The 14,193-nt window shown below is 37.7% G+C and overlaps 1 protein-coding gene across 1 annotated transcript in view; it reads left to right on the forward strand.

Moving 5' to 3' along the window:
- The window catches only part of FOCAD (focadhesin), a 110,398-nt gene that overhangs the window by 20,469 nt on the left and 75,736 nt on the right, over positions 1-14,193 (forward strand). Inside the window, exons 6-10 of the mRNA XM_065046224.1 lie at positions 7,727-7,828; positions 9,785-9,989; positions 12,127-12,333; positions 12,780-12,867; positions 13,542-13,744. Coding sequence (XP_064902296.1) covers positions 7,727-7,828; positions 9,785-9,989; positions 12,127-12,333; positions 12,780-12,867; positions 13,542-13,744 — 805 coding nt within the window. The remainder of the gene's footprint in view (positions 1-7,726; positions 7,829-9,784; positions 9,990-12,126; positions 12,334-12,779; positions 12,868-13,541; positions 13,745-14,193) is intronic.

The following is a 14,193-nucleotide window of genomic DNA, read 5'->3' on the forward strand; positions in this document are numbered from 1 at the left end:
GCACAATAATAGAGAACTGAAAATAAGCAGCAGACTTGTATTTAACCAATGTGGTTTTCATTTTTCCTTTTGCTTCCGGTTGACTTTCAGGAAGAGAGACTTCAGGTTGTTTGACTTAGTTTTGAATATCTAGTAGGTCACAGTGCTGTGATTGAGATCTGACTTTTGGTTTCTGCGGTACAGAAAGGCTTATCTTTATTCAGTGACTTCTTACAAAACAATTTTTCATAGTTGCATTCTATAAAGTGGCATTTAAACTTGATTTCTGAAAGAAATAATGTATACAATAACTCACCAAAAGTAACTTCCTGTTACAGTGTTGATATATTATGCTGTCAACTATGCAAAAGTATTCCATATGGAAATCATCAATGAAGAATCAAAAAACACCAGTATGTTCTCAAGTAGTTTGCTAGTGTCATCTCTCCTGGGACATTTTGAAGTCAGTATTGCAGGGTAATTAATAAATTTGGTTTAGACCAATGTTAATTCTGCACAGTAGAATTACTTTTATAATATGCTTCTTGTGATTGTGTAATAGTATGAGCAATTCCTGAAAATAAAAGGGAGAAAATAATGTCTTGCAGTTTGGGGGCTTTGTTTGTTTATGTTGTATTTGGTTTGTCTGGGATGGAGTTATCTTTCCCACAGCAGCCATCCCAGTGCTGTGCTTTGTATTGGCAGCTAGAACTGTGTCGAAGACATGACACACCAGTGTTTTGTGTACTACTGAGCAGGACTGTCTCTCCATCCCATTCCCATCCCTTCAAAGGCCAGTAAGGTGGGGGTGGGCAAGACTTTGGGAGGGGACATAGCCAGGACATCTGATCCAAGCTGACCAAAGGGATATTTCATACCGTATGATGTGCTCAGCACTAAAACCTAAGAGAAAGGAGCTGTGGGGAGGCCATTCATTAAGTCATTTTTCTCCCAAAGTGACTGCTGCTGCTACAGGACACTGCCTGATGATGGAAAGTAGAGAATAAATCTTTCTGTTTTCTGTGGCTTTCACGTACAATCCTTGCATTTCTTTATTAAATTGCCTTTATGTTGGCCCACAGGTTTTCCGTCTCATTTTCTCCCTGTCCTGCTGAGGAGGAGGAGCAGGAGAGCAGCTTGGTGGGCACCCTGCTGCCAGCCAAGGCCAATCCACCAGATAGGTTTTCTGATTTCATCTGGGGAAGCCTCTGTAACTTTAATGCTAGGGTTCTCCATTTTCTGTAAGCAAATTAAACTTGGAAAATAGAGAAGGGATTACCTCTGTTCCTGTAGAAAGTGGGAAATGTTCCTTTTAACCTAGTAGGTTGGTAGAAAACTGCCTCATAGATCACTGAATTTTGGGATCCCTAATTGATTCTGTAAGCTGTTTAAGTACCACTGTTTGTGTTTGGTTTTTGTTTGTTTGTTTTTAGTAACTCGTATTCCAGTGGTGGATAAATAACAAAACAAATGTGCTGTTTGTTTGGTTTTTTTAAAGGATGTGTGAAAAAAAAGTAATGTGAATTTTAAATTTACATATGGGATGATCTGCACTTTTTGTTGTGAATTGAAGACCAGCTGTAGCAGACACAGAAATAGTCTGCGAGCTGGTCTCACTGAGAACTGGAGCTGAGGATTCCCAATAGATTTATTATGTCTCGTCTGGCATAAAGTTGCCCGTTTCCTTTGTGTATTAATATAGCTGTCCAGTAATCTACGCTCAAGATTAATTGAATGGGAGGGCAAGAAAGAGGGGTTTTTGACGAGTGTTTGTCAGTGTTCTCAGTACAAGTGGGTTATACATTTACAGAACTTTGCCTATGCATTTTTGCTGAGAGCTATGAATCTTTTTTTTTTTTTAACGAACTGATATTTTACATTCTTCTTAATGATTCACCATGCATGGGTTTTATTGTCTTAAAATTCTGGAGAGCTGCCAACTTTCTGAAATCAAAATTCGAAGCAGGTAGAAAAATGCTTTAAAGATCATATTTGATGAAGTAAAGAGCTATTCCATCTTTCTGAAAGGGCGAGGGTCACAGCTGCATACACAGAAAAGTATGTTGACTGCAGACGTTGTTTCCTCATACAGAAAAAGCAATCTGTCACTGAATTTATGCACTAAATCAGATTGGAGCTCTCTTGTGTTCAGAGCTGTAACAAAGAGGTTGAGATGACCTAAAAGTTAAAATAATTTTTGTTTTACTGTTGCCCCTCACATAAAATTTCTCTTTGTTTCCCTAGACACGTGTTTACAGGTGGATAGCTGCTGTGTCTTGTGTATTTTGCTGTATCCTGAACCTGCTGGCAATAATTTAGGGTAGGAGCACTGTGATGCCATTTAAAGAGATGTGTTTTACAGTGCTATGTTAGCAATTCTTAAGTTATTGTTGATGATAAATTGCATCTACACACCTCATGTTTCCTGCTACTAAGAGCATTATCAAATGAATTTTTTTCAGGCTGCACATTTTAGTGTTCCATTATTAATCACTGTATGCTATGGAGCTTAGCTGATTTCTTTCACCATCAAATTTAGTACAGTTACATTAGTTTCAGAACACACAATCTGTCATAAAGGGCTTGCCTTTTTTCTGGATAATATGCCGTTTTAATTTTGATGTGTCACATATGCTGACTTTATGAAGGTTCCAATGACTTCAGTGTCATAGCAGCACTCGGATGACTGGAGAAATATCTTTCTCATTAGGAAAGGTAATTAGTTCTTAAAATATGACAAAGATATTGAAATAAGCAGCTCCTATAACTCTGTATGTCCATGCAGGGCTATGCACTTTCAAGGCCCTGGCATGGTATGTGAGCAGTATTTCTAGCTTCCTGACTTATAAATAATCCTGTCTGATGTTGCTGGATTCCAGTGCTAGACAGGCAAGAAGTTTTTTCCTCTTGAATGCTGTCATCTTGGAAAACTGCGATGAAGCAAAAATTTTATCCTTTCTACATACACAATTGTAAAAGACTATTTAACTTGAGTAAAATATTTATGGAATCAAGGAAGGTGGGCATATGAAGACCATATTTGTAAGTTAACAAATTATAGATCAATGAATGTGGGGAGTGCCAGGCTTCTAGCCCCAAATGTGAAGGGGAGAACTGTAGTATTTGCATATTTGTGACCATGGTGACTGTTTACTGAACGTATTTCAAGTAGTCCATCACATCAGTCAGCTTTCTGATCTGTATGTCTTCAATTTATGTATTTGCCTGAATAGAAACACACGTCTTTGGAAGAAGAGACTAACTGGTCTGTAGTTTGCTGGGTCTTCCCTCTTGCCCTTTTTGTAGATTGGCTAGCTTCCAGTCAACAGAGACCTCTCCAGACTATCAAAGCCTTTGATAGATGAAGAAGTAAGGTTAGCAAGAATGCAGAGCCTGGTTCTTGGTGGAAGAACAATAGACAGTGAGCGTAAGTTTCAAAACCAGGAGTTTCTGATTGGATGTAAGGAAAAATGTTCCTCTGTAAGCAGTGGAGCACATTGCACAGAGAGCCGAGGTAAATTTTCTCTACACTGAATACAACACTGAAGTGAGATGGCACCTGCAGCCTTTGGAATTTTGCCGGTTGTAGGCTGCAAAAGACTTCAGTAATGAGACTGGAATCTACTGCGACTGGTGCCCCTCTCCTCCTGCCCCCCCATACCCATTAGACTGCAGTACTTATCCTGCTTTCCAAAGTAATTTTTTGGCAAGTCCCAATAGAATCTCATCTAATGTTCTTTATGTTAAAATATGGATCAGTAGGCGTGCAAAACTCTATGCTTTCATGCTGCTGAGTGGTTTGGAAGCAGAGTTTGTTATATTTTCTCCTCTTTGTTCATGTGATTTCTCTAAATGCTAAAACAGCACTAGCTTGAAAGCTATTCAGTTAATCCAGGCAGAAAGCTAAATATCTGTTCCTGAAGAGATTGTCCAGATACTTTATTTTTAATTCTTCTTCCTGGGTGTGTATATGGTCTTATTATCTTAGCTCAAGATTACCTCCAAATTTAACTCGCTTTTTTCTAACAGAGTAACCAGGAAGCTACTAATTATTCTTTTATAAAGATTTAAATATAGTATGTTAAATTTCCTCTATTTTAAGCTTCATTGAAGATGTGCCAGACATAAGAGCCCATTGATAAATTTCCTTTTGTCTTTAGATACAAGAGCCTTGTAATGACTTTCAGTTCTGTTAGCCCTTATGAGTGCTGATTTTCCTTTATTTTATTGCTCAGACAGTATTTGTAGTTTTTCAGCTTTATTATTGATTTTTGTAATTACTTCCACAATTTAGGTCACCTTACTAAGAATATTTACTTCCTCATATTTATGTATTAAGACAATAAATCAGTGTTATTTACTGTGTTCATGACAAATAGCTTTTGAAGATGGATTTGTGGTCATACTTGCGAGTCTTGGTAGTGGTGTCTGTATATGGAGATGGCTTAGCAGCAGTGTTCTTTATGTCACTTTATTGCATTCCTGTGGATCTCTGCTGTTTTCTTAAAGGCACAGTTATCTTCTTGTCTACATAGAAATTACATGAATCAGGTTTAACCTCTTGCTGATGAGGTATATTCTAAATACTGTCGTAATTTAGATGTCCTGAGCAGTGCAGTTAAGTCTTTCACAGTAAATAAAAGCTTTTGCTTGATACTTTAAAGCATATTAGCAACACTTTTTGCTTTGTGAATATCCTTCCGTGGCAGGAAGTGTTTTGTCAGCCAGAGCAAACTTCCTATATGCTCCCACCTTAAGATCCAATGTAATTTGAAGCTTTTGAAGAGGGGCAGTTGACCAAAACTTATTAGTTTATAAAAATATTTTCTCTTCAAGTATTTCAGAATTCTGATTTTTGTAGCATGTAGGGGTGCTGCAGTTACGTGCTGTTACCTGAGCTGTGCAGCTGCAGGGTTCAGTGGGCCGTATAGTTGACTGTTGTCTTCTACTGAAGTAGATACCCCCAGTTTCCTTGGGTGTTAGCTCTATTCTGACAAAACCGAGAAGAAAATGAGCCATTAGGTATGTACAATATTCTGTAACCCGCTTTCTTAACTTGACAGGTCTTTCATTCAGCTAATGGTGATGTTACTCTCTGATTATTCTCAAAACGAGTCAATTGCCCAGAGAAGAGCAACACGACTGGTGAAGGGACTTGAACGTAAGACCTATGAGGAGAGGCTGAGGGAGCTGGGGTTGTTTAGTCTAGAGAAGAGGGGGCTTAGAGGTGACCTCATCACTCTCTATAACTACCTGAAGGGAAGTTATAGCCAGGTGGGGACTGGTCTCTTCTCCCAGGCAGTTAGCAACAGGACAAGGGGGCATGGGCTTAAACTCTGCCAGGGGAAATTTAGGCTGGATATTAGAAAGAAATTCTTTACAGAGAGAGTGGTCAGGCATTGGAATGGCCTGCCCAGGGAGGTGGTGGACTCGCCATCCCTGGAGGTTTTTAAACTGAGATTGGACATGGCACTTAGTGCCATGATCTAGTAAATGCACTGGAGTTGGGCCAAGGGTTGGACTCGATGATCTCTGAGGTCTTTTCCAACCCAGTCGATTCTGTGATTCTGTGAATTCAAACAATGTTGACATTAAGAATGTAAAAATAACAGAATAAGGGACACCTTTAGTTTGAGGATATGTCTGCTAGGTGTTTTTTTTTTTTTTTTTTTTTTTTTTTCAGAAATAGTATCCTACTAGGCATAGCATAACTCTAAGCATTCCTCTTTGTGGCAGGTGGGTGTTACCTCTTTAGGTCACTCAAAGGAAGCCTTAATACACTATCACATTATGCAATTCAAATTTGCTATGTAGTGGAAAAAATCAGATACACATTTTAAATTTTTTCATGGGATTCCTGCAGATCGCACCTGAAGCTGGGGTTGGTTTGGTGCTGCTGAAGGTGAAGCCTGTGTCGTAGCACCGTGCTATTGAATATGAGTGTCTTCTCAGTGAATGTTGTCTTCTGCAATAAAAAGACTGCCTCAGATCTTAGGCTTTCTGCTATTAACAGGTTTTTAAAACAACAATAACAAACCAACCAAATACCATTATAAATTCTTTCTAAAAGACTTATTTGACTATATCACTCACTGTAGTAAATTTAACAGTGTATCAAGAAAACTAACAGTTTCTTCATTGCAGTGTGCCGTACCTGCTACCCTTCAGGTGACACAGGTCGCATGCATGAAAGTCAGTTGGCCTTTAAACACATGCAAGAAGCCTTAATGTTCTAATAGAGGTGTGGGGTGTGTGCTGTCATTCTCTCTTCTCCCTCTTTTTTCTTTTTTTTTTAATTCTTTCTCTTTTATTTAAATGGCATGGTAAGGGTCAGAAGCTGAGGCGGTTGCTCTTGACATGTGCCACTCCAGTTGGTGGTTCTCATATCATCTAGTGTCGTACAGGTAAAATAGACTGAAAGTCTCTCTGGTGTGTAGCACAGATTTGTTGGACGTGAACAGGAAAGATGGTTACCCAAACTGAAGGTGGTTATCTGCACTTCCTAAATGTATGCTGCCCTCCTCTGGGGCTGTCAGACATGTGCAGTGTGTGGGCATTTGTTGCCCTTCCATTTATTTGTGCAGCCCTGCTCTCCTCCGTGTGTCTAGCAGATCCTTGGGAACTGGCAAGACTCTTCCAACTTATCTGTCTTGCTATTAGGAAAGTTGTTTCTGCTCTGAGCGCAGGGAAGTATCTGGTTGTCTGCTGTTAAGCTGTTGGTATCTGCTTGTAGTTGGCTGAAGCAGGAAACAAAACTGGGGGAAATATGGACACTTAGCAGGCAGGTGTGCACAAGGAGGCCAGTCACAGCAAGGCCAGTGGGTAAACTCTAGCAGGAGGAGATGGAGGTGGTGATGAACCTGCCTTCACATCACCTGTTCTTTCCAGTTTCCCACCTCTCCAGGCTATTTAATGTTCAGACTCTCATATTCAGTCCTTTCATATGCTGGCTTACTCTAGTCAAATGAATTTTTCATTTTGCTTCTGACAGACAAATTATATACCTCAGGCTGCCCTCCTGCCCAGGTGTCCTCCACTACAAGGGTAGTCACTGTTTGATGCAAACATCACACTTCTAGGTAGTGTAGATGGCCTTCAGTCCTTGACTCTGGAGGTAGGGAAGCTGTTGGTGATAGATTTACTTGAGAAGAACCAGTGACTACCAGGCCTCAGTGACATTTTCAAATGTAACCATTGTCAGAGGGCTGGCAGTAAAGTGGATGTCTCTAGGCTGGTGGTATGACCAGCCTTCTCCTTTCCTCTTCCTTTCACTGAAAAAAAAATAAAAATTTGAAGCGCATTTAAACCAGTAAGTGATATCATGGTCACCTCAGTTTTTGTCAGGTGCTGAAGGTTTGTACCTATGCTTGAAAGACTGGATTGGTGTGTGACATATAGTTCAGATTTTTCTGTGACCATTTCTTGGAGCCTGCTGCTAGAGTCTAGTGCTGCTATCAATGACTCAAATCAGGCCACACATTTGAACAGTGATCCTTAGACATTTATTTTTAAAAAATAAATTAATATTTTTCTGATAGAGACTTTTTTTTAATCCTATTTCCCAATGTTCCTATAAAATGGCCTCTTTTGACAGTATAGCAGTCTTGGCAAAGCTGGTAAAGGGAGCTGGTAATACCAGAGGCTTAAACTGTCTATTTCTACAGCTGCTTTTATTTTGGAGATAGTTATTTTGCACACTTGCTTTCTGCATTATAGATCCAAATGTGTTTTTTCCTTTGTGTTTCAGGAACACTCCTCATCCGTTTGTCAATGTCCTCGAAAACAGACCTGATTGCTGGCCAGTTCTACTGCAGCAGATAACAGTATTTTTCCATGAGTGTCCAGAAAGGTAAATGAATAAATAATTTAAAAATATCAAATGTAGATAAGTGAATCATATCAGTGTAACTCTTTTCTTGAAGGCAGCTGCACTGAGCAGTGAGAATTCTGTCTTTTGAAAAGGATAATTTTAGAACTTAAGGATACCATTTAAAGGTTAAAAACAGAATATTAATAAAATACTAGCATAATCCACCGAAAGTGGATTTTATAGTTTTTTAAAGCTCTTTTATGTTTATATAATTTTCATGGATGCTGAAAAATTGGTGCAAGTTTGATAGCACCTTTTTAATTATTATTTTTTTTTTTTTAATAGGCAATTTATATTATTTGCTTTGTCAAGATTTTGTTTGCGTGGGCAGGAAAGATGACTAGCATGCAGGTATAACTCATCTATACAGAATGGTGACATGAAAAAAAGGAAAGCACAGACAGTTTTCTCTCACAGTAAAGGATGAGGTCTTTAAAAAGGATGTATACATCTTGATTTAAAAAAAATAGAAAAAATAGTGGCACACCCTTATTGTAAAGTCTCTTTAGCAATGAAAATATATTCAATCTACCAACAGTTTCAACATTTCTTCATGCTTACCTCCAATAAAGACTCACTGTAAGATACCAAATGCTGTAGCAGTTGTAGAACTGAATGTTTTCAGTGATTTTGCACCTAAATGTGTGCTTTTCAGATAAGAAGTACCTCTTCTGTGTTCTGAAAGACTTATACAAATCCAGCAGAGTAATTGTACGGTGAAATTGACTTCTGTATCCTGCTGCTCTGAGTGAACAAATAAGTTTGTTCTGTTAAATTTCTAGTGGGCCTAGACTACCTGATCAAGAGTAAGACTTTGAACCAAAAGTGTGTTTTATTCAATTTAGTTCATAGAGTTTTTTTAAAATACTGTTTGCAGACTTGTTCTTCCACTGTGCTGCTAAATCTGGGACTTGTGAAACATTCTGTCAGATGTCTGAATGGTCTAATGAACTGTGGATTTTTTGCCTGTGGCTTGTTTTGAATAAAAATAGGAGTTGTTCTTGCTCAAAAAGAAAATGTCGTGAACTTCCTTGCTGCTTTTTGTGTGAAGGCTTCTGTGGAATAAAGTTCTAGTCTGAGAATATAGAATCATAGAATCATTTTGTTTGGAGAAGACTGTTAAGAACACAGAGTCCAACCATTAACCTAACACTGCCAAGTCCAAACCAAACCATGTCCCTAAGTGTGACATCAACAAGCGCCATGTATGTCGATGTAGATCTATTACTGAGTTTTTTATAAAGCTCTGTATCAGGGCTGAGTCTTGACTTCACATTTTGATTCCCTGTATATTTGTTAATGCATTGATCATTAGCTTTATTTGGTTGTTTGAATAGAGTCAAGAACAGCTGGTATTCCTAACATGGTCGAGCTGAAATGATTGTTCTGAGATACTTTTTTTACTGGGAAACCATCTTGGTTAAATCAGATCCTGTTCCATGTTATTGTTTAAGACCACTGGGCAAAAACTGGCAAGGAATAGATGCCTCTTCTTAATTGAAATTGCTTTTTATGTGTTTTAAAAAGCTATTTTTGATTAGTCTTGTCTGAATGCTTCTTCAGAACAGCACACTAGTGTCTGATGGTATTCAGAGATGATATTCAGCAAGGAAAGCCATTTTCTTGAATTGCTGAGAAAAAAAAAATCTGAGTGTCATGATCTGCAAGTACATATTGAATGGTATTCATGCTTAAATATTAAGTTGTTTCACGATTGCATTTCATTGTATAGTTGCTATATAAGGTCTCTTGACAATGCTTCGTGCAAATTAGTCAAAGGTTTTTTGTGAGATTAGCAATGCCTTTAATAACACCTTTCTGCTAATTGCATCCTGTAAATTATTGCAGGGAATGTCACATTGCTTGGGTTTTCCTTGTTGTTTCTTAAGTTTTCAGTAGAAAGCAGTTTTGATAAACTTGTTTCTTGAACTGCAGGGCACAGAGTTCATGTGTTGGCATAATGGCCCCGTTCTTAAGATACCTGTATTGTGAACCATCTCAGCTCCGGGAATATGCTGAACTGCGAATGGGTTTACTTAAGGTCTTACTTCAGCCTCATGGTCCAAAGCACAAAGAAACACCTTCCGTGCTGGAATGCCAGATTCTTCAGCTCCTGTGTGATTTGATTACACACCTCCAGGTACAGTTGTTACCTGGCCCCACCTTTTACAAATAAATGCTAACAAAGCAATGATAACATTATTATTAATGCCTTTCAAGTGTGCAAATATAGCATTCTCTTCTACTTCTTATAGAGCTGATTTGTTGATAGTACAAAAATCTCAAAAAATGTCTTTTTCTGGTAGTAGGTGAAACTTTTTAGTTGTTCAAATCCGATACACCTGATATATAGTGTTAATTGAAACACATGTTTGCCGTAATTATTTGCTGCTACTTGCCCCAGTAAACAAATAATAAACTTGTAGAGATACTCATGAGAGAATGTTGGTAAATAAGAAATTTGTCAAAAACATGCAATTTTTAACCTAACATGATAATCTTAAAATGAAACAAACTGTATGAGAAGCATGATTCAAGTACTGCTAGATTATTCCTTTTTCACGTTTTGTAACAGAAGGATTAGTCTGTTTAAAGACAAAACTTAAGCCCTCTGGAATATGCTGAAATTTTTCAAGTATTTTTAACTCTCACAGTGGTACTTGCCTAGGAACTAAGGATTTAATCCTTCTGTCCATTTTGGTTAGGGGTCTAGGGTGTTGGTTAAAGTTAATGGCTCTGCTTTGCCTCATGCTTTACTGTGACATTGATTAAGCTTTTTTGTGCCTATGTTATCTTTTCCTTCTTTAATATGAGAGCAAAATCTTCAGTTTCATATATATTCAGTTAAACACGAGGTGCTATGGTATTATTACCATAGAGAGACAGTTTTAGAATATCGATAATGTAAAGCTAGATAGGTTTCATATGAGGACATTTGATAGCATCTTCCTCCTGAGGAATTTTACTAGTAAAGTCTACTTTTCACAATATTTTGAACAAATAGTAACTTGTATTATACACTTTTATCTTGGTTCAAGTCTATTCTTTGTGATGACAGGTACACGCTGACTTTTTCTGCTCACAGGGAGATTTCTGGTTTTGTCTTGATTCTGCCTGATAACATTGTGTCCTTGAATGTATGACCAAGCGTTTGACTAGGTAACATTTGGCCATAAACATGGCACTGAAGACGACGTACGAAATTAGCTATGCACCTTTCTTTTCTCTGTGTTTGTTGGCACTTTCTTTTTTTTAACCAGAAATATGTTGCATTTTTTAAAAACTCAGATTAATACTTGAATGTTTTTGTCTTGCCTGAGATACAGCTTTTACGATTAAAAGAGAAATACTTTGTTCAAGAAGCCGGTTTGATGATGTGTTTCATAACCCGTCATTCCTCCTTCCTTCTCTGAATCTCAGGATCTTCTTAACCTTCCTTTAATCTTAGCCTTGTTTAATTCTCTGTATCGTATAAATGCTGAAATACTTCCTAGTCATTTTGCCTGACAATATCAACCAAGCTGTCAAAAGGTACAGCTCATCACCTGCAGATTTTTCTGCTGAAAAATTCAGTGGACATGAGGCTTCTGATTAAAACAGATTATTAATAGAGACTAAAAGTTAGGATGTTGTAATTAATGCTGGATTCCAGGGGTGGATTGAAATAGCAGAGTTTGTCTGGAACTAGAATTTTCAAGAGCACAAATGCTCTTATCTAACACATTAGGATTTTGAGGCAACCTGCTTCTTGAAATGTCTTTACTTGGCTTCTGAGTATGAAGATACTGCTTTTGGCTATTGCACTTCAGGTTTTTATTTTGGTAGTAGATGGATTGCATGGTGCTTTAGAAGCAGGTAACACCACTGTCTTTGTCATTTGATATGTTTTCATTACAAGACTATTTACCTGCTGTGTGAAAGCACCACACAATTTGTTTATGTTTCTGAGGGAATCCTGACAGCTGAATAAATTTGCCATTGTTTTTGAGGAAAAAGGGATTTTTCTCATCAGCTACAAGAAATATTTTTATTCTTTCACATGTTTCTAATTTTATTTCAAAACATTAACTAGCGGTTCATCTATTGTTTTTTCAGGGAAGTTGGATAAGAGATTCCTGTGTTTAGTTTATGAATGTGTTTCTTCAAAGTCTTTGTAATATTCGCAGTGGAAACATTTCAGAGCTAATAGAACTAATTCTGAACTTGGTGAATTCTGCATGGAAAAGGAAGGGGAACTAAACGAGAACGTGTTTTGTTTTTTAACTACCTCTCTGCAGCTTAAAGACTTACTGCAAGTTACAGAAGCCTTGTTTTTTCTGCAAGAGCTATTCCTCAGGCTCCTCCATCATCCGGTGTTTTGGAAAGTTCAGTTATCACAGTTTTGCCTGCAACTGTTATGCTTCTGTGAAGTGTGTTTAAATCTAACAGGAGAATGCTCATCTTTGATCTCCTTAATAGAGGACAACTTTGAACTCTTAAAGGAGGTAAGAGTTCATGGGGAAAAAATAAAATAGTTATATTAAATTTAAAGAATGTCATCTTTAAGGCATTATTTAGAAACACTCTTGCATGGCATTCATCTGCAAGTGACCGGTGTTGTTTCAAAAGTGTCTACTTTGCTTTTTCTTGGTAGAAGATCTTCAAAAGGCAAAACTTAACTGGATCTGTATGTATCAGTTAACCGTTCAGCATGGGAGTTGGTTTAAACGGAGCTCAGGTGGTTTGAACGAATTAAAATGTTGTAGCTACTCAGTTCAAAGACTAGTTTTATGCTATTCATATTCTTCATTGCATGTGCTATATCGCTGTGTGTGCACTCACTGTGATTCATGGAGAAACTCCTTACAGAGTTTTGTTTGTTGCCCATTTGTACTGTTTAATGCCACTGAAAAACAAAAAAGACTTGAACCTCTTTCTTTTTTCCTTATAGGGATTTCCAGTGGAACAGTGTATAATTGGGCTAGCACTTCTACTGCTGCAGACACCAGAAAGTCAGCAGAAGTCTGTCTTGAGTCTAGGTAAAGCTCTTGTTGTGAAAGAGGAATCAACACACTTTAAGACTGTTTCTTTGTTTCTTCATATTTATGAAAATAAGCACTGCATTTCTCTGAAGTCGGATTGGGTGGTAAAATTTCTTCTGAATTTAAAAACTACCATTTGATCTAATAGCAATAAAGATAAATTTTCCTGCTGCACTGACTTTCTCCATGGATGTTACTGTATTCCAAGCTCCCTCCTTATCTTGGAGATTAACTATTACATTTTTGAGTCAACAACAGGATATTCTCAGCTGAGATTTGTGCATCTTGAATGGTGTCCTTTGACAGATCTGAAGATAGCAGGCCCAAAGGTCTTGGCGATGTCTGTCTGAGCTTTCAACTTAGTGATTGCAGTTAGTGGAGTTATTCCAGTGAAAGCAAAGGACTGTGCTACGTTCTGTTATTGTATTTCTTGCTGCCATGAGGTGCTTTGCTGCAAACAACAGAAATGTATGGGTCTCTAAATAGAATTGGAGTTTTACCAAAAAATCTTTTACACTTTAACTCTTCTGTGCATGTACTGTAATTCTGGACATCATTACTTTGCTTGACCAGAGCGTTTCCTAGAAATGTGTCATGCCTAAAAGTACAAATTATGTTACTTCTTCTTACCCTATGTGATCTTTGTTTTTTTTCCACCTTGTCTTAAATAGCCTACAAGCTCCTTTCCTGTTCGGAAACCCAAAACATACCAACCGCAGCCCTTACTTTGGTGATGCCTGTGCTACAGATCTTATCTTCTGCAGCAGTTGGAGATTGCCTATCAGAGGATGACTCTGGAACTACCAGGCACCAGCTGGCTGTAAATATTTTAGAAGTATTACAGGAAGAAGGTGTGAAGGATAAAAATGAACTGGTAAAGTTATAAGGTTTTCTCCTTCTTTTGGGGCAGGTAGGGGATGCATTTGACAGTTTTGCTGCATTATGCCTAGATGCTTGAGAAGGACTTTGTATGTGTGACCCCTGTTGGGGTCTGGATTCCATTTTTAATGTTCATTTGGAGACCTCTTTTCAAATACTTTCTTAATATGTTTTTTATAGAATCTTCTTCATCTGATTACTGCCTGCCAACTACTGTCTTGATAATGGAAAGACGTTTCTGAAAATATTGCCTTTTCTAAAGGAAGAATTAATAGAGAAGGGACAGCTTGTCTTGCATTAAGCTTTGTTTTCATGAAAAACTTAACTTTGCATTAATTTTCAGGAGCTTTAAAATATATATTTTTACATGCATAAAAACCTGAGTTAGGAGGATTCTGCATTTATATTTTAATACTTTTCCTGCTTCTAAATGTTATCTTCCAT

Source organism: Columba livia, chromosome Z, assembly GCF_036013475.1.
Source record: "Columba livia isolate bColLiv1 breed racing homer chromosome Z, bColLiv1.pat.W.v2, whole genome shotgun sequence".
Lineage (NCBI taxonomy): Eukaryota > Metazoa > Chordata > Aves > Columbiformes > Columbidae > Columba > Columba livia.